This window comes from Pieris brassicae, chromosome 5 (genome assembly GCF_905147105.1).
Source record: "Pieris brassicae chromosome 5, ilPieBrab1.1, whole genome shotgun sequence".
NCBI lineage: Eukaryota > Metazoa > Arthropoda > Insecta > Lepidoptera > Pieridae > Pieris > Pieris brassicae.
Window position 1 is genome coordinate 2,518,792 of NC_059669.1, and position 21,631 is coordinate 2,540,422.

Genomic DNA, 21,631 nt, shown 5'->3' on the forward strand with positions numbered 1-21,631 from the left:
TATTTGATATACAAATATAATATTGTAGACAGTTGATGCTCTATATACTACCATAAAATAGCTGTATGTTCATTTGTAGATGGATAATAATCACTTGACAACGATCAGCGAATTGACTCCACACACAGTGTATACGATACGAGTCCAGGCTTTCACGTCCGTTGGTCCTGGACCTATATCTGCACCTGTTCAAGTCAAAACTCAGCAAGGTAATCCAGTTAGCTTAAGCTTAGAAAATATGGTTTGGTTTTCTTTAAACTAAATTCTGTTTTGATAAACGTTCTAAAATACCAAATTGGGGCTAGTTAAGATATAATAGAAGTGATTGTGGGCGGTAAAAAAGCTATGTCATAGAACGCAGCCGTAAACAGAATTACAATTAAAATATTGTGTATACACAAGATATATCTTATATCTTGTAATTTTTTTAATTATTGTATTATTTTTAATCGATTTTAAAAAAGGAGGAGTATTTCTCAATTCGACCATGTATATTTTTATGGATGTTCGCTTTGTCATTTATGAACTAATTTTGTTGATTCTTTCTTTGATGGAAAGGACATCTCTCAAGTGTGGTCTGATGATGATGTTCAGGAATCTTCGGAAGTCTGTTAAAAATAAAAAATAATTGAAATGATTCCTTCGAAAGTCGGTGTTTTGGTCAAAAAATACAATTATTGTTATATGTCGTAGTAGAATAGACAAACTATAACAAAACCCGTGTCATTCGTATTGACAAACGAGAGACTTTGAATGGCTTTGTAACAGGTGTGCCGTCCCAACCTTCCAACCTTGTGGTGGTAGAAGCTGGAGAGACATCAGTCACGTTGTCTTGGCGAAGGCCGACTCACGCTGGTGACAACATTGTCTCCTACGAGTTGTATTGGAACGACACATATGCGAAGGAACATCATAAAAAGTACGTTTCTGTATCAATAATTTGTCATTAATCATTAATAATTTGTCGTTAATCATTCATCATTAATCGTTAATAAATTTGTCATTAATCGTTAATAAATTTGTCATTAATAATTAATACTTTGTCGTTAATCGTTAATACATTTATCATTAATCATTACTAATTTGTCGTTAATCATTAATCGTTAATAAAGTCGTTTTATAAATTATTTAGTTTTCGTATTAAAAGAATTACTAATAATGTCTTAAAGTGAAAACTATTTTGCTTGAAATAAATCATTTGTTTGCTTGTTCAAAATGCATTAGATTACTTCGATTCGGCTTAATCAATTCAATCACTGGCGCTACGCGATTTGCCCAGTAGGAAAGGTGCGTGTTCTTTTAAAAAATATTAATTTTTTTTATTTAGGCGGATACCGATAACAGAGACCTACACCCTCAACGGCTTGTACCCCAACACATTATACTACATCTGGTTGGCCGCCAGGTCCCAAAGGGGTGAAGGCGCCACAACGCCACCTATAGCAGTCCGGACAAAACAATACGGTATGTGACTTCAGAGTACAGTAATGTACATGGGGGCAATGCAACGCTACGGGCCACACTTGTAATATAATAGAATTTTAGTTTTTGTTGTAACAATATAAAGTACATTTATGTCAAGGGGTCTAGCGATTTATTATGTAAAATATCGAATATATTTTTATGCAGTGTTTTCATATTAAATTGAGATTTTCCGACGTTACAACAAAAGCTCGGTATTGAAAATTAACAATTGCACGGACTTTGACTAAGTAATTAACAATATATTAGTCTATGTGAAGCCCTTTCCGTATGCATTGTAATATTATGAAGTAACTATCGTTTTCCAGGTAATATCCACTGTAATATTTCACATAAAAGCACCTGCCCGGCACGCTGCCAGTAATATACAGCACAAGCACCAAGTTTTATATCACGATAATATTATGTGTTTTGTAATTGTACATTCGTAAAGGTAACACAGGTGGGACAGACCGGCTGAGTCACTAAACGAACTGTTAAGGAGCTGTATGCGACGCTAATAATTGTATACGTAGTTGACAAGTGACCCAGTCGTTCTCGATTATCTGTGAAGGCACAGTGGACGCACTTCGGTACAATCGATTCGCATCTAAAATGTATGTACGCCGCGTACACCGTGCCCTGTAGCTTTATGTTGTTCGTACGTTTTACGGGGCTACGCCTCGAGTGAATTACTTTTTATTTCCTATACAATTGTCAGCGACATACACATCCTTCGCCCATAACGATTAAACCAATGTATGGGCGGGCGGATCTCACACACGCATGCCACACTTTATTTCGGACAAGCATTCAGTGATTGCATCTCGACGGGTTAACGGCGTGTCGCACGTCAATTTCGGTTGCAGATGACGTGTTCGATACCGTAGTTTGACTTTTGAGCTTGTTTAGTTCCCGGAGCGCCACCTATGAATGTGACGGCTGTGGCGTTTTCGCCGACTGCAATTCGGGTGTCATGGCAACCGCCTCCGGCCGAAAGGGCCAACGGGAGAATTGCTTACTACAAACTTCTTTGTGTGGAGTCTGGGAGGGGGGATAGCGAAGCCATGGTGGTGAAATTGAACCAATCCACGTTTGTACTGGACGAGCTGAGGCGATGGACGGAATATCGCATCTGGGTCCTGGCCGGGACGAGCGTTGGAGACGGACCGGCCTCTTACCCTGTCACAGTGCGCACACACGAAGACGGTACGTGTCATGTCTCACCCAATAACATCATAAATACAACAATAATATGAGATATAAACTAGACTTGAAATATATATATACTTCTTTGATTGGGAATTGAAGCTCAGTATTCTGTGATTAACTTATAATTTGACGCCACAATTATAATTAGCAACGTCATTTGTGTTTTGATATCTCATAATATTGGACTGTTATTTAACTTCTTGTACAAAATTAGAATCTCAAATATATAGTATTCAAATAATTCAAGAATTGTAAATTCTTTGATATGTTTCTTTGTACAGGATATTGAATAATGGAGCAAAACAAATCAAACTAAACGTAATAATTGTATACATTTAAATTATTAATATCAAATCCATTAATTTTGCTGCAAAGATAATATTTTGTACAACTTATATCAATCAAAATTTGTTAAAATAATATGATTAAATATTTGGAAATTCTAGAAGTTTTGAAGAAAGTAATTAATTAATTCTCAACTATTTTAATATAACCGATTGCTAGTTAAAGGTGAATCTTTTAATTAAATCAATCACGAAGTTTCTAACTTAATTACAACGTTTTAATTTCCAATTAACGCTTCGTGAGTGGTTTTCGTATTGTCTGTGCTACGACATGGCTGAGGGATGTTTCCTCAGTCACGTCGGCACATTTGTGCAAGGTGGTGGTATGGACAGGGTATAAATAAGTACATATACAAATTCTTTCAACGATACTAATACCATTTTTTCTTTTCTTCTTCCTTTTGAGCGAATAGCAGGATTCTAATCGAGGAGGTTAAAATTCGTAACAGAATATTTTAATATGCTTGCCAATTACGTGTACATAACTTAAGAATTCTCACTCATTTTTAATGTCACCGGCCGCAATTGCGGCTTAGAACTGAAATTTCCACTCACTTGTCACATGTAATGATTTGTGGATGACGTCATCATCTACGTCATTAAGATGGCACTCACTGATATGCATTACAATGCACCTGGTCTAGTGTCTACGGCACCGTTTTATATTGGTTTAGACGCACAGTTCTTGAGTATTTAGCGTGAACACAATTTTGCATGCTTTCAACACAGCACTGTTTTTCGTTCAAATATTTTCACTGGGCACCAGTTAGGTATGTCCTTTCTGTACAATATTGATTTGTTTGATGAATATTGTTCAGAGACGATCGCACTTTTAGGAGCACTCAGCACAACTAGCAAACCGAGGTGAGAGAGCGAGTGCGAGGGCTCCACAGAAATAATCAACACTCGCCAGATTCACGAACCAAAGAATTTTGAAAATTGATGGGGTAAATTTTTTCGCAATTTCGGTTTCCCGTATTGCGACAACATTGATACCTGCTTCTTGACACGGACAAGAATGTAGTTCCTTATGGTTCATGATTCTGACCGGGCTAACAGTCGAACAGTCACAACGGCCCGAGCGCCGCATTTGAATACCAATACCGTATGAACATGACACGCGCGCATGCTATACTACTCACAACTACTTCTCTACTCACTGTACTCTAACTATACTCTTAGCGGGGAGAAGCGGGTCGAACAGACGAGCGATCCCGAAGATCCGAACTAAATTCATTCTTAACCAATTGGCCTAATCGAAAACGATCTGACGGATCATATCCGCGACGCTTCAAGCGACTCCCCGGCCGCTCAGCTCAGATAGACTACGCGCTATTATCTTTCCCTCTATCTTTCTCACTTGCTCTTATGCTACAACTTATCGCAAGTAGCATCTTCTGTCTTCTTCTCTCTTCTGTATACTCTATCAAACTTTCGTCATGCATGAACACTAGATATTGTGACATACAAAATACTATTGTGCTATCGTCGTCACGGAATGCAAGGGATACGAGGAGCGCAAGATTTGATCAACTGTAAAGTTCGTTTAATTGATACAAAACAGTTTGTAGGAGTGCACAGCATCGGACAATCACACTATGACACTACAGACTCACAGTGGACCACACGAGGTATGAAACACACACACAAGGAAAGAGGCGCACAAGATTACACAGAGGAAGCACACACACAACCCGACGCCGTCGCGTTAATCAATACATGTGCGTGTGAGTGAATCTGCCTCAGGGAATAAGATGAGCCGCTCGTGCAAAGCCTCTCTCTATTCATACGGCTGACGCACTTCAATAGTTTATGACAAATAAGATATAACACGAGGTGCTCGGTACTCGAAACATTTAGGTCCCGAGCGAAAAATAAATTCCCATTTCGTTTCGTTTCGCTGTCGACGTGAGCAGAGAAAGGCATTGCATGCAAACCGACATTGTCGTCGACGTCCCAAGCGGCTTAACCTGAATGCGCCTCCTAAAGAGCTCAAAATATACGAGGAATTGAAATAAGAAAGTCCCTATATTATTGGCGAAAAGATGTACTCGTTTTCTCTCACTCAGTAGTTCCGTTCGCCCTGCAATGTTCGCACAATTTGTCTTAAATGTATTTGAATGCGTTTTTCTCTTTTTTTCTCTCGTCACTGACTTTGTATGGGCCGCTGGTAACCGTACAGCTATAAAGAGTGAGTATACATTACTATAGTGCTTGTACAGGTGTGCATTTGTGCTTGTGCCTATGCTTTGTAGTTTGTCCTTCTTAGTACTAACCGATAATGAACCAAACTGCAAGTGGTTAAAATTAAATACGCATGAAGTTTGTGTATTTTCTTTTCACGAACTCGCCGTAACGTTGACGAACATTTTTGAGACCGTATGCGTGATCACTTGCAGTGTGTGTATAACAAATGAGTAAACAGCCTTGTTTTAGTAAAGCTGCTTTGGATTACTAATAGATATAACTAAATGTATTTCTCCTTGAAACGCTTAACAGTTTTAGTTGATCTTAATAAATTGGATTTAAAGGTAATGGTTTTATTTTAGTTATGATGTGAAAGGGTGTAAAGTTTTACATTCTTAGTGTGTGTTGGTATTCAAATGCCCGATCGAGATGCTGAGGCGTAAACCGCCGCGACCGAAATACTCTATCAGCAACGACGAAGGGGATTACCGACCGCACTTTTGCAAAATCTGAGCTTCAACTTAGATTTGACAGGCTTATAGTTCTTAGAACGCTCTCGTAGATGCTGATAGGGCATTTAGGTCACCTTTACCACATATTGGCTCGGACGATCTGACTTTTAATTCTACTCACAGTGCCTGGGGAACCGCAAGATGTCAAAGTAAACGCCATCAACTCCACGTCCATTCACGTGACTTGGAAGCCACCTCAAGAAAAAGACAAGAATGGCATCATCCGAGGCTATCACGTCCATGTGCAAGAAGTTAAAGAAGAGGTAAAGATCATTTACATCTTACGTATTCTTCTCTATTTCTCTCTCTGTCGGAGTGTATTGCGCCTGACTTATTATATACATCAATCTTAGATACCGAGGTATGATCCTCGGACAACAAGAATGTTAGAACTATTGTAATGTTGATGCACTATCTGCATAGCGTGACAACAGTCCCCAAAAATCAGGAAAAGATAAAAACAATGTTAACAGAGATGCTTTTTGAAAATGCGATTAACTGGTGTGGTCTAGCACTAGTTAATCATATATACATCAACATATAATGTTAAAAGGCAATAAGTTTTTGAGAAATTATTTATAAACATATATCTTTTTTGACCTGTAATTAATGTACATTGTTTTTTTCATAGGGGAAAGGCTTTCTTAACGATCCAATGCGGTTCAATGTTATGGATGACACAACATTGGAGTTGAACGTTTCTGGCTTGCAACCCGATACTAGATATAATGTCCAAGTAGCAGCTCTTACCAGAAAAGGTGATGGTGACAGAAGTCCGCCTGTATCAGTTAAAACACCGGGTGGAGTACCTAATAGACCTACCGTAAATCTAAAGTAAGTTCATCTTTTATAAAATATCTTACATTACCAGCATAAAAAGGACCAGTTTAATTGTATACTCTTCTTTCAGGATTTTAGAACGAGACCCAATAGTATCAATCGAAATAGAATGGGCTAAACCCACACAAACTTACGGCGATCTCTTAGGCTTTCGGTTGAGATATGGAATCAAGGATCAAACTTTAGAGGAAATTAACTTTTCTGGTACTAAAGTGAATTCACACAGAATTAACGATTTAGAAAGAGGTGTCCAATATGAGTTTCGTGTAGCTGGTAGAAATCCTATAGGTATTGGCCAGGAAGCTATAAAATATTGGCTCACACCTGAAGGTGCACCTAAAGGCCCACCAACGAATGTAACTTATCACTTCCAAACACCCGACATCATTAGTATTACATGGGAAACCCCAATAAGAGCAGATAGGAGTGGACAGATTAGAAAGTACGACGTGCAATTTTACAAAAAAGGTGATCAAGCATCACTTATTGAAAGGACCACAGAACTAACTAAAGCCGTGTTTACCGGCTTGGAAGAGGATGCCCATTATGTGTTCAAAGTTAGAGCGTATACGGATCAAGGAGTGGGACCATACAGTAAGGACATTACGGCCCATACAGAACGAGATATAGGTAGAGCACCTATGTCAGTTAAAGCGGTGGCTACTTCTGAATCTGGCATAGAAGTTTGGTGGGAAACGGTTCCATCGAGGAAGAAAGTAATCGGTTATGTTATATTCTATACAATGACACCCGTAGAAGATTTGGATGAGTGGCAGCAAAAAACGGTTCATGTGACGCATTCAGCTGACTTAGAAAATTTAGAAAAATTCGCTGAATATGCTATTGCTGTCGCAGCAAAATTGTCTGATGGTTTGGGAAGGTTATCCGAAAAGATAAAGGTGAAAGTAAGACCGGAAGAAGTGCCATTACATTTAAGAGCTCAAGACGTGTCCACCCATTCTATGACGCTGTCTTGGTCCCCGCCCTTACGATTAAATCCCGTTAGTTATAAGATCTCATATAATGCTATAAAGGAATTTGTCGATTCTGTAGGCATGACGCAAACACAAGAAATTCCTAAAAGAGAAATTGTTGTAAAACATGATCGAACATCATACTCTATTAATGATCTCTCGCCATTTACGACGTACTATGTTAACATAAGTGCCATTCCTAATGACAAGTCTTATCGACCACCGACCAAAATCACAGTCACAACTCAAATGGCAGCTCCAAAACCAATGGTTAAACCAGACTTTTACGGTGTTGTTGAAAATGAAATACTCGTTATACTACCTCAAGCTTCCGAAGAATATGGACCCATTTCACACTATTATGTCGTTGTCGTGCCGGATGATAAAGCACATAATCATAAAAATCCTGATCAATTTTTGACCGATAATTTAATTAAGAATAACGCTAGAACTGATGATGAAAACGCACCATATATTGCCGCTAAATTCATACAAAGGACTATCTTGTACACGTTCCATCTTGGCAATGATGAAATGTACGAAGGATTTCTCAATAGAAAGCTTAACCAAAAAAAGAAATACAGAGTTTTTGTTAGAGCGGTCGTTGACACTCCGCAGAAACACCTTTACACCTCTAGCCCATTTTCCGAATATTTATCACTTGATATGCGAGAAGCTCCCCCAGGCGAAGAACCAAGCAGACCAGATCCTAAGGATATCAATGGTGATCCAGAAATAAGAATAGAAGAAAACAGAAAAGAAGCAGGCATGTTATGGGTTGTTGGTCCAATAATAGCAGCGCTTATGTTATCACTATGCTTAGTATTGTTATTTATTGTAAAGAGAAGACGACAGCCGTGCAAAACTCCCGACCAAGCTGCCGTTACAAGACCGCTAATGTCCGCAGACATAGGTTTTGGTGCACCTTCAGATCCTGTGGAAATGAGGAGGCTTAACTTCCAAACACCGGCTATGATATCCCATCCTCCGATTCCTATTTCCGAGTTATCTGAGCATATTGACAGATTAAAAACGAATGATAATCTTAAGTTTTCCCAAGAGTACGAAAGCATAGAACCTGGTCAGCAATTTACTTGGGACCACTCGAATATGGAGGTTAACAAACCGAAAAACCGCTATGCCAATGTCATTGCTTATGACCACAGTCGCGTTATACTTCAACCAATCGATGGGATTCTTGGCAGTGACTATATTAACGCAAACTACTGCGACGGATATAGAAAACATAACGCATATGTTGCTACACAAGGACCTTTGCAGGAAACATTTGCGGATTTCTGGCGAATGTGTTGGGAATTACGAACTTCCACTATTGTCATGATGACAAAACTTGAAGAGAGAACTAGAATCAAGTGCGATCAATACTGGCCAAGCCGTGGAAGTGAATCTTACGGAATGATGACCGTGACTATTGCTGAAGTCCAAGAGTTGGCAACATACTGCATTCGTACCTTCCAAGTGACTAGAAACGGTGGAGCTGAACGGCGAGAAGTCAAACAACTACAGTTTACCGCGTGGCCTGATCATGGCGTTCCCGACCACCCAGCTCCATTCTTACAATTCCTGCGACGTGTAAGAGCTTTGAACCCGCCTGACGCTGGACCGCTCGTTGTCCATTGCTCCGCTGGTGTAGGCCGTACAGGCTGTTTCATCGTTATTGATTCAATGCTGGAAAGAGCCCGACACGAACGCACGGTGGATATCTATGGCCATGTGACCTGCTTACGCGCGCAACGCAACTACATGGTGCAAACTGAAGACCAGTACATTTTCATCCACGACGCTTTACTCGAGGCTGTGATCTGCGGGGACACCGAGGTACCAGCGCGAAACCTGCATTCACACATTCAGAAGCTGATGCGCATCGATTCTATTGAAAATATAACTGGGATGGAACTGGAGTTTAAGAAATTGGCTAACATGAAAGCAGATTCTAGCCGTTTTGTTTCGGCGAGTCTACCGTGCAATAAGCATAAGAATAGGCTGGTGCACATTCTGCCGTACGAGTCGACTCGTGTGTGCTTGACACCTCGTGACGGCTCCGACTATATCAACGCTTCATTCGTGGACGGATATAGGTACAGGGCTGCTTATATTGCAACTCAGGGGCCTCTACCTGACACAACGGACGACTTCTGGCGTATGCTATGGGAACACAACTCTACAATTATAGTGATGCTGACGAAGTTGAAAGAAATGGGACGGGTGCGTGACTCTTTGATTTATTTTAAAGTTAAAGTATACTATGTTTAAAATAATCATTACAACGTAATAATGTAACAATTATTTCAGGAAAAATGTCACCAATATTGGCCATCGGATCGGTCTGTCCGCTATCAGTGCTTTGTCGTTGATCCAATTGCTGAATACAATATGCCTCAGTACATCTTGAGGGAATTCAAGGTAAATAAAAAAGTTATATTGAGATTCTGTAATACGCGAATCGAAAACATTATTATTATTTTTACATTATTTACATAATTCGTGGTTAACTCGTGTGCTTCGAAAAGCTGTAACTAGCAAGTCAATTAGTAATGAAGTGATTCTTAGTTATTCCAATGGTAATAGTAGTATTCTAGTAAGCCCATGTTAAACACTGAACTGACTCTAGTTCTCATTCAACATCTTATTGCGTGCAAAACAGTTGACATACCTACACACTACAGCGTCTGTGGGCATTGATAACAAAATGTTTGTACTAAATTTATTACGAACCATAATGATTTGTTTTATGCATACATGCATTTTTTTCCCTAAATATATTTAGAATAAAATATTTAAAATCTATCTACTTGTGTGAAGTAAAATGGCCAAAGATCCATATAGAGTATAAAAAAATTCATATATTTATTGCCTTGTCTGAAAGAGATCGCTCGAAAGCGATGAGATGTATATTTCTGTATGCAAAGAAGTGTTAATAAATAAATATATATAATTTTATTTTTATTATGCAGGTAACAGACGCACGCGACGGTGCATCTCGAACAGTCCGCCAGTTCCAATTCACCGATTGGCCGGAACAGGGCGTGCCCAAGAGTGGGGAAGGCTTCATAGACTTCTTGGGGCAAGTTCATAAAACCAAGGAACAGTTTGGTCAAGACGGGCCTATCACCGTACATTGCAGGTTTGTTTATCATCGATACCATTGTTTACAGGCGTTATAAAATACCTTTACAACTATGCTCATTGATTGAAGGATAAAAAATTCAAATAATAACAAAACTAATGTTAGTGCTGTAAATTTAAGAGTTTGTTGTTTGTAAAACAAAAATATTGTTAATATTAACTGAAACATAGTTTTTTTATCAGCTGTCCTTTCACATAGCCTGCCCTAGTGCCTTCCATCTAGAGATGATCTCCATCCAGCTCATTGAAGCCGCTTTTATATTACCACGTAATTTAAAAAAAAGCTTGTAATATGCTAATAAAATATTGATATACAGTCAAAATTGATTTTGGCTAATATAACCGGTATGTTGTTCTAAGCGGTGTCGTCGTAAACGGTTTTGACTGTAGTTTTTATTATGTAATGTATATATAATGTATTTTCAGTGCGGGTGTTGGGCGTACTGGCGTTTTTATAACCCTGTCGACAGTACTGGAACGTATGCAGTACGAAGGAGTGGTTGACGTTTTCCAAACTGTACGCACTCTGCGCACACAGAGACCGGCTATGGTGCAAACTGAGGTAACTACACTGCGAGTTTAACCGCATACTTACAACACAGGGTCAATAATTAATAAACAATTACAAAAATATGTGTGTATACCAATAGCATTTGTAGAAATTGATATAAATCGTGTTTATTTGTACCCAGGACCAGTACGAATTCTGCTACCGCGCTGCGCTGGAGTACCTTGGCTCCTTCGACCACTACGCCAACTGACGATGAGACATACTTGTCTAAGACTCATGTCTCCATCTTAAGACTCTCGGTTACGTGTCGTCCATCATTCATACAAAGTCGCGATATCTTTGCACCTCGCTTTCAAAACATCAAAAACATTTCAGTTTTTGGACAGTTAACTTTTCACTAACTATTCTGTATAGTTTTTGTTAGTGTTTGAGCTAAGTGCAGAAATATCGTGCTCCAACATCGTTCCTCAATTAGATCAGCCTTTTACGAATACATTACAAGAATTAATTTTATTTTATAACCTATTGCAAATTGCGTGAATATTATTTAAAAATATTACCACATTACGTTTGGGCAACGATTATTCAAAGACACAAGGACCGAAGAAGACAATAAACTACACGACACGTTCCATTTCACGAAAGCGACTTAATGTTAAAATATGTATAATTAGAATAGATTCAATGAGGCTTATCGTCACTAAGTCGCTCCAACCGCTATATGGTTAATGAGAGGCTATTATGTATCAGTGCCTAGAAAATGTTAATACTTAACTATGACCACTAATCATGATTATGAGGGGAAGGGCAGAAGTGTAAGTTCATTATGTACAACGTATATTCGCCATACACTTTTAAAATGTTTGAAATATAACCTTATACCTCTATCGTCTTTAGGCTTTTTGCTGTTCGATTGTATCTGACCTATCGACTATTATGGAATTTTATGCATTTATAATAAAGTATTTGGAAAATCTAATTAAATTAACCGTATATTGAGCCGTGAACGATTATTTGCTATATTAGAGAATAAAATCCTAATCAGTGCGCTTAGTGGTTTACGGGTTATGATATTCTAATCACATTATGCTGACGACTACTGATGGTATTACACAAACTTCATAGGCCAGTGCGTTGAACAATAGATACCCTGCAAATTCTTTAGTAACTTGACAGCTTGACAGCTGTCAATTGTCATCAATTAAACTCTTCACAGTTGAAGCCCATAGTATTAAAGATTTATATTTTAAATAGGTATTACAAAAGCCATCAGCAGGCGCCGCGTCATATACGATACATTATATTGTAAAATGTATAAATAGTTATTGCAGCTGTAATTAGAAGTTTATTTTTCATATCGGGTGTTAAAGACGTTAAGTAGTGTAAATTGTGGTAATGTTTCATTAATGCAGTGTAACGACAAACTTAGACGAATCGGCTGTGTCGTGTGAAATTATGTCATGTGCGTAGTGTAATGTAAATAGTTTTATTTTTTTTATATAAATCCTCTTTTGACTTGCCCAATTCTTTTATGTGAAACGTCACTGCCACTACGAGAATAGACAGTGATTAATGACATATCTAACGTTAGGTAGAAAATTGTTTCGGTGTGATGTATTGTTATGAGTAGGTGTCGTGTTATCGACATTATGTGGCGTCTTATCTGTAACATTTTAATTATTTCCTGCTTCTTAGCCATGAAACTCCTATACTGTAAGCGTAGATGTAGTATTTCTTTAATCCCTTCTAGTATTTGTAATTACGATTTAGGTTTTTCCACTCTTTTATACAATCTTACCTAAATATATCTACGTATAAGTTGAACTTGAGCTTCGAAACCTAGGCGTACGATGCGTTTGATCACGTCGTTTCAAATTATCGACAACTGCCAATCGTTTCCGGTAGCTATAAAATATTGTAATGTGGAATAACTACGTAGATTTTTAAAATATTGTTATGGAATAGTGAAAATTTAATAATCGTTGATAAATCGCGTTTCAAAGCTTCACGTTGGCTTAAATGGGGCAGCTTTTTTATTGACTTAATCGGAAAATCAGTATTATCAACAATTTTTCAAATAACGCGCGTTGAAAATGTTTTAGGCAGCTTTACTTATTTAAAAATGAAATACACGGTTATAATTAAACAAAGTCGAATTCTCATCATGCCTACGCAATAAAAGTGAAATATTTTTTTACCGGGATTGTGTACTGCAAAATATATTTTTGTAATATCGTTGTCAGTTCGGAATATAAATTTCATGAAATAATTTCAATGACGTTAATATGACTTAATTGAGCAAAATGTATTTTGAAAACATGTTTTGTTTTAGGAGTAAGACTGATTTTATTATGTTCTTAATTTGTGAATGTAAAAATTACTTAATTTAAATGTACGTAATGTAACATTTTTGTACTTTTGTTAAAAATAAGTTTTAGGTAACACTTAAAATGCCGATTAATTTTTAGTTGGATTAATTAATGTCTGGTTCAATGACCCATGGTACAACATGAAATCTTGCGTTCTGTATATTTTGAATTGCAGTTTTGCCATACAGCTAAGTTTTATATGTTAGAGCAGTTAATATGGCGGGAATGAATGAATGTAATTAACGTAGAATATACGATTATTTTGTAAAAATACATCCCGCAATGCGTCCCGGGACACAGTGGATTCGCAAATTATACATAATGTATATGGAGAAATAAATTTATGTGAAAAATGAGTATTTTATTTCCTTTTCTTTCTGTTATTCTAAACGTACTAAAATACATTTATTTTATGCAACGTGGGTAATGATTACGAATGGGTAGAGGCCTTTAGTTTTGTTGCATTTAGCGTTCGTTTTTAAAACGTGCGTACAGTTAAATAATTATGAAAACGTTTTTAAACATGGCTGACGCTCTTTCTGTATCAAAGGTCACTGTTGACGTTAAAAGTCGAAATTTATTTCTATAAATTTGCCTTTAACAGGCCCAATACTCATAATTCGTTTTAAAAGCGTCCTATTGTAAAAAAGCGTTGAAACTAAATCCAGATTTCGGTTTGGGCGTAAAACGAACTAACTTTGGATTACTTAGGATTAGCTCCTTCCTATAAATAAATAATACATATATGTTTAGAAATTACTATAATATGGTAGTAAGGTTCAAATTGTTAAGGTAAGCAATAAATAATGTTATAATATTCTCTTGGCATAATATCTTATTGATACATATATCATAATGTCATAACGGTAAATAAGTCATAAACCATATAACTACTACGTTACGTTATTACGTTTGCCTTATATCGATAAACCATAATTTTTCACAGAATAATGGGACACAAAAACACAATTATAATTCAAGGAACTCCGTAAACTCCAGGTGCGTTTGAACCATCAAAAATATGATTAATTACTTTTACGTTTTACTAAATCGTTAAGCTGTTTAAATCATCGGCTTAGCTCACCGCCTGCCATATTGCCGATCGGCCGAACCCGCGAAATAATCCCGCCATAAATAACAAACTGACGTTTGTCTGCGGTCGATAAAGAACACAGATTATGCACCTAGATTGAACAAATATTTTAACAATCCTGTACATATTTATTGTTATGTATATTTTTTTTAAATTTCATTCTCATCTTTAAAATGCATATGGTTACTCAATCTTTTGAGGAATTTTACAGTGTCATTTATTAGTATCAATAACAAGAAAGATATTTTCATTGTTTTTCGGTGATTTGAATCTTGAATTCTCTTATAATATTTTTTTATACTTAATTATTTATTACAATTAAATGTACAGTATTTACAATTTTCTTAACCTACATAATAATAAATAAAAAAATAACAAAGAGAAAATTAAAACAAATTGACAAAGTTTGGTCTCTGTGGCAGTTTACCTTGACCACTGGCAGCATTTGCTCGCTGTATTGCGATACTTATACGTTGAACGAGGAAAGCACCAGCTCTGGGGTCACCTGTACTATCTACAGGCGCCAACTTAAATCTTTAATTAGCGCCTGTCCACTTGAACCCCACGTTCCAAGAGAGTCGACGCCAAAGGGAAGACAGCTAAGCAGCTAAGTAGTACTTTCATTGACGTCATAATCTTATTATAATGCCGGGTATGCGTAGAAGTCTTAAGACTGACATAAATAAAATTCAACAAGTTAATAAAACGGAATAAATTATCTGTTATACAACGCTAAGTGCCTACTTTCGTCTTGAAGGAGAAATATGCAATTTGTCGGGCCACATAATTACAGAGCAAAATTCCTTCCTTAATTCTTAAATAAGAAAGGCAAACGATGTCACGCAAAATAAGACTTAATTTGAGTGAAGTAATGAATATTGCTACGAGAACTTGTTCCTTTTGAGATAAAATAAGGAAGTGGACATTTTCCTAATTTTATCTATCTCTTAGTATCCTAACAATTGTAAATGGGTACTTAATTAAACAATATAAGTAATTAATCTTAATAACAGGCTTGTCGCCGTGTTAATCTTTTTAATTTGTAACATTGTAAACTGTTAAAACTGTCACAATTTACAATAATTTAAGCACGCGAAGGAAAATAATCAAACGCACGCGAAACGATTTTAAATTGAACAATTATAAAAGTGTTATTAAATGGTACCGGAAAACTATTTTAAAACGTATATCTGACTAGCAATACTTTGCTTTAAAATAATAGAATAATTCACGAATTGATTGAAAGTAACATTTACTTTCAATCAATTTTACTAAAAAGAATATTAATGACTCCAAAATGTTTACTTCCAACAAACAAGCCAATCATTAAGATTAACTATTAGCTATTTATATATATTTTTACACCAATATACAGTTTCCTGAGAACCTACAACAATTTCCTCTAATTTACACCAGCATGTCATATGTTCGTGGCTGTCATAGAAATATTGTAATACAATCTCCGCAACGCAGTGAGTCCCAGCCTTTTTTGCTCCCAGTCATGCTCCACCTTAGCCTTGCTAAAATTCTTATGACCCCAGAAAGAATGGTTAAAGAATGTAATAAATAGTAATACCGATGCACTACACTTTACGAGTATCTCCCACAGATAGGTCAATATTCTGGATCAATAGTAAGACTCCGTAACCCGACACCCCGATATAAAGAAATGAGGTTGTCATTAATCTTCATGTTTGCATGCGATTATTTGATATTATTTTATAGGAAAATCTGTAGCACGTCTGTGCACACTCAGGACTTGAACCACAACCTTTTTGCTTAGTGGCTAATTTTTAAGCTAAATAAATTGTTTTAAACTTAAGTAGTAACTATTTTTGGCGTTAAATTTTAATAGTTTAAATAATTGAATTAGGCACCCCAACCTATGCATAAATTTGTGGCAGGCTAAACACCCGCGGGGCGGCGATCTTTATTAAGTAGCACAATTCATTTGAAGGAGAATGGAGATAGATTAATGCCTTCGTTTATTATAAACAATATTATGCTTGTAAATGAGTTGGGTGTTATATTAATTTCTACCTCTTGGAAGAGACGCGCTCAAATTACCAAAATATCCAGTTAGTAAATTAAACGTATTTAATATTGTTGATACTTATATTTAGGCGATAAACTGCAAATATAGACAGCCGTTTCGAAGACCATGTTAACACTTTTTGATGTATTAACCTAATATAGATCATTAAAAAATGTGTTGTGTGTCAATTTAGTTGATAGAAACAAGATGTCAATAACTTAAACTCACGTAAAATGAATTCAATAGTCCATTGCTTTAAACACGTAGAACAGTTAGACTTGTTTGCAAACATCGTAATTTGTGCTTATTCTAGCTGCTTTCGTGACTGTAACTTGTAACTACTGCACAAAGTAATAATAATAATGATATTTATTAAAACAGGTCCCTACAGGTACTAACAATTGAGTATAAAGGGTAATAACGAATTAAATTAATATAAAATAAATCAGTGGCGCTACAACCTTTGTGCCTCTGTATCTGTTTCATGATCATTTGTCAATCTAAGAGGCATGTAGCTCGTCTAAGGCAAGCCGGTTTCCTCACGATGATTTCCTTCACCGTTTGAGCAAATGCTAAATGCACACATAGAAAGAAAGTCTGCACGACCGGGGATCGAACATACGTTAAGGATGAGAGTCATATATAGGTATAGGTAATACTTATATACATTACACGCCGCCTTTTTCAACTGATGAAATTTCGGATTCTAACGTAAACTTTTCTATAAAGTAAACATGTATTGCACATGTCTTAAATAAGCTAGAATCAGAACAACAACAGAATCAGACTAAAAATGGTAAGTAACATTCATAAAGACTTAAAATTTTTCAATAATTAACACACTTTAAATGTCATTAATTCAACATTTATCACATCATGTCGAATCGAAATTGAGAAAAAAGTCACTAACAGCTTTTCAATCTGATTAAGATTTATTATTCGGCTCTGATCGAGGACCGATAGGCGAAAGAAAAACAAACTTGTTTTTACGATCAACGTCCCGTGATATTTCGGGTTTTAAAATGTTCATTTTACTGGAAACAGACATTATTTGTTTTACCAAATGTAGGTAAATTTACATTCTGCTTTATATTCCATTCGCGCTACAACCTTGTGGGTCTCGGCGTCATATTTTTGTATCTGTTTTGTTATCATTAGTTTTTTTTAAGGCAAGTCTATTCGTCGGTCGGGATTCGAACCTACAAGCTCAATGATGAGAGTGGAACACTCGTCCCATTGAACTTTAACTAACATAAGCGTTAATTTGTTAACTTATAAGTCTCTCACTGACCACAATTAAAAAAACACTAAGACGTCATATATGTAATTAACACAGGATTATATACGACAAAGAGGTTTTATTTAAATATGTAATAACTCGGAGAAATCACGGACAATGTAATGTACAATACCACATAATAATATATCTAAAAATATTTTAAAAAATGAGTGGTAATTAGAATTATCATATTTATTATATATATATATATAGATTTGACACCTTCTTTCTGTAGTACGTATGTACTTATAGAATACGCATTAATATTTATTTTTATTAATTATATAATCAAACTCGCGAGGGTCTGGAGGCAGGAAGGCGTGTTTTTCCTCCTACCTAAAGCACCACCACTGATTGGCTGACAAAATAAAAATTCCAGTCTAATTCGCATATGATTTGTTGTGTGCGTGTGTATTTTAAAGCTACCAGTTTACATGTGTGTACTAACGTGTGTGTGTAATACGTAAGTAGCCAAGGTTGTCTCCAGCCGATCGCAGGGCGCCTGTTGAAGTAGGCACAGATAAGAAAAGTATAAGTTGTATAACGCAACTGAAAACTTTAACTTGCGTACAATAAATAAAACATTTTATATCACATACAATCTAATTAAGAAATGTCAAGATAATAAAGGTTACATTTTGTAATTTTTGATAACCCTTCGGAATCCCTGTGGTATCAATTAATCTTTAAAATTATGTCCCTTTATTGATACTATCTTTCCGATTTTATTTGAGCTGGATATTTTTTTTCGGATCGTCCATTTGTTTACACAATTCTGTTATTACTTTGTTAGATTATTTTGCTATGCTTTACATATTTAACTTTGTAAACTTATTGATTATAAGCATTATGTGCGCAAGCCGCCCAGACCTAATATTCATGCCAAAAATTCGTTACGCCGCCTTGTTGTGCGGCTAATAAGTAATTCAACAAATTACTTCCTTTTGAATGAACAAAATTTCTAAGAAGACTTTCTTATACTTCATGAATTCTATATGATCCCATCACGTGAGCTAATGTCAAATTAAAAGCCAATTAAGACTCGAGTTAAAAACGGCCTTCACCGGCGAGCTTCCTTACTCCATTCTTCGCTCACTTCAGTGAGATTCCGTCGGTCAGTCGTTGTCTAACGTCCACTCCACGATGGCACAAGTCGAAGTCTGAGACTCGTAGGAGACGCCCTTGTGCTAATCTTGGGAATTGGCCTATCTACGCTCGCCATAATAGCCCGAGCTGAGCTGTCAAGGCCCGTGAGGCCAACAGCGAGAATTCATTTTAAAAAAAGCCAGTCAATTCTTAAATGTGGTTCCGCGACCAAACATCAAGAGAAAACGTACAAATAGTGAAGACAAGTGATTAATTACTGCGAGGGTGTAAAGTGCTCGTTAATTTAAGTAAACTGTATTTTTTTACCGTAGTGTAATTTATGAGTACTTTCAATTAAATTCCTCACTGATTATCTATTTCTAAATAACACTACAAGAATTGTACGGCTTTTCTGTCCTGCAGATGTTTTTGTCTTTGGATGACTATAGAAAACTTACACCTTCCTTCCTTTAGATTTTTGACGCTTTTCAAGTATTTGAACAACTACATCGTGCTAATAACAATATACATATGTCAGTTCAGTCTGTGGGTTAGCTTACCCGCAAGGGCATTGTGAGAGTAGCAGTTACAAGGGCAAACAGTGACGGCACATGGAAAACCTTCCTAAGATTCTTGGCCATGACGCGCCAAGAAGAAGCGGAGATAGCCGTTAAACGCTTAACGCTTCGGCAGCAGGGGTTTCATACGATACGTCCAAAAGAAGGAGTTCTGACGCATTATACCCGACCTTCCCCAGCTCTACAAACCATTGCAAATAGGATGTGGGTATGGGATGGATCCCACGTCATTAATGGCCGTGACTTCAATAGCTGATCGCGGGAGATTCTGAAAAGCCTACGCTCTTACCCTGTCTTGCTTCAGGTGATTGCTGGTGGCGCCGATCTTAGTAGGTACAGTAGCGAGTTCCACAGACCCCTTCACCACAAGACATTCGAGCCGCGGAAGAGTACGTTATAACGTTAGTACGTTGCTGATATTTAAGATTATTTAAGTTTGCTCATCCTTATGTTAAATCCTTATATAAAATTGTTAAATTTCTCATTTCTATTTATTGGTTTAAAAAACTTTAAGTTTCTAAAAATTGAAATTTTCGCCTTACGGTAGTTATGTAAACTTAACATTAGTTAAGTTGGATTGTATTATGTATATATATTTTATTTAATAATTAGAAGCGAAGAACAAAATGTAAACAATCATCCCACACTAAAAGCCAATATTAGCCCTTTAGTTTTATCCAGTCATAAATTGTAATAAAACATTCTTGTTTCCGATAATGCAAAAAGTTAGACTACACTTGTATTGAAGTATCACTTACTTTAATAACCCTTAGATAAGCCAAGTTAGTTTTTGTTAGCGTCGTAACCCTACTACCTGTAATTTTATGTTCGTTATAACCTCATATTAAAGTCAGTTGTTACCCAGTTTCAAATAAAGTGTTTAAATTGAACACAACCTAACTTAACTCGGTTCTATACTTTAAAATTGTTTTTTTTTTTTGAGTATCCAGTGATACTAATATGTATAAATACGTTTTTACATTATTGTAAAAACGAAATAGACTTAATAAGATTTTTATCTTCACAGATTACTATAAAAATGTTCTATACCAAAATTATAGAAGGATTCTGATTACGATTATGCAATCTCAGCTCAGCTTCGCTCCGACTTCAAGCATTGTTGACCTTGTGGCTGGATCGTGCTTCGATTTTTTTTTTGAATGGAATCTCGCTGTTGGCCTTAAGGGCCTTTACAGCTCAGCTCGGGCTGTTTTGGCGAGCGTAGCTCGGCCAGAATGGCTTGTTTTCCCGCGGCTAGCGCAAGGGCGTATCCTGTGAGACTCGAACCTCGGCTTGGGCCGTCGCGGGGTGGTCAATCGCCTGAAGGGCAGGACGGAAACTCACTGTAGTGAGCGTAGTGCGAAGTAAAGGTCCTAGGGTAAAAAACCGCCAGGGAAGGCGGTTTTTTACCCTAGTCTGTGGATTTCTATTTTTATTATTGGCCGCGCGGACGGCATTTAATTTATTGTTTGCTACAGTAATTGGATCGTCCGGATCCGTTAGTATGTGTCGGGGCCTCCTACGAGCCCTTTTTGTCGGGAAGGGGTAATAGTTGATGCTATTACGCACCAGCGGAAGTGGCTGGATCGTGCTTCGAGCCCGCGTTCGCGTATTATATAGCTTTCAAGTATTACATAACGAGTTTGGGGGGGGGTCCTCTTGTAATACGTTACGATGCGGGGCGGGGATTAATTACGCATTATTATTAATATTATTTTCCACTTTCCAATACTTTATACCACATAATGGTAAGTTTTAGGTATAAAGAGTCACTTGGGTTGGTCACGAAAAGTTTTATTATTGGATACAGAAACGTTACGGCGTGTTTCATGGGGGGGGAGGTGTCAAGAATCTCTCCAAAAATTGCGTGACGTTATACTTGAACGCTCCCTCGGGCACAAGAGGCTAAATAACTAATTTTAAAAAAATTACGAGGGTTTCTTTAGGGTTTGTAAAAAAATCTACACAAAATATTTTTTATTTACAAAATCAACAATAAATGC

General features: G+C 36.8%; 1 protein-coding gene across 6 annotated transcripts in view; it reads left to right on the forward strand.

The window, feature by feature from the left end:
• LOC123709210 (tyrosine-protein phosphatase Lar) overlaps positions 1 to 13,903 on the forward strand; it is a 334,020-nt gene extending 320,117 nt beyond the window's left edge. For 4 of the 6 annotated variants that reach the window (XM_045660326.1, XM_045660327.1, XM_045660328.1 and 1 more), the window contains 11 exons: positions 80 to 209; positions 769 to 919; positions 1,328 to 1,464; positions 2,374 to 2,670; positions 5,840 to 5,979; positions 6,348 to 6,550; positions 6,627 to 9,756; positions 9,844 to 9,954; positions 10,506 to 10,675; positions 11,104 to 11,239; positions 11,370 to 13,903. In XM_045660326.1, coding sequence (XP_045516282.1) covers positions 80 to 209; positions 769 to 919; positions 1,328 to 1,464; positions 2,374 to 2,670; positions 5,840 to 5,979; positions 6,348 to 6,550; positions 6,627 to 9,756; positions 9,844 to 9,954; positions 10,506 to 10,675; positions 11,104 to 11,239; positions 11,370 to 11,438 — 4,674 coding nt within the window. In that variant the 3' untranslated portion in view covers positions 11,439 to 13,903. The remainder of the gene's footprint in view (positions 1 to 79; positions 210 to 768; positions 920 to 1,327; positions 1,465 to 2,373; positions 2,671 to 5,839; positions 5,980 to 6,347; positions 6,551 to 6,626; positions 9,757 to 9,843; positions 9,955 to 10,505; positions 10,676 to 11,103; positions 11,240 to 11,369) is intronic. The other 2 variants (XM_045660331.1, XM_045660332.1) reach the window with 1 other exon arrangement.
• Positions 13,904 to 21,631: the final 7,728 nt, after the last annotated feature.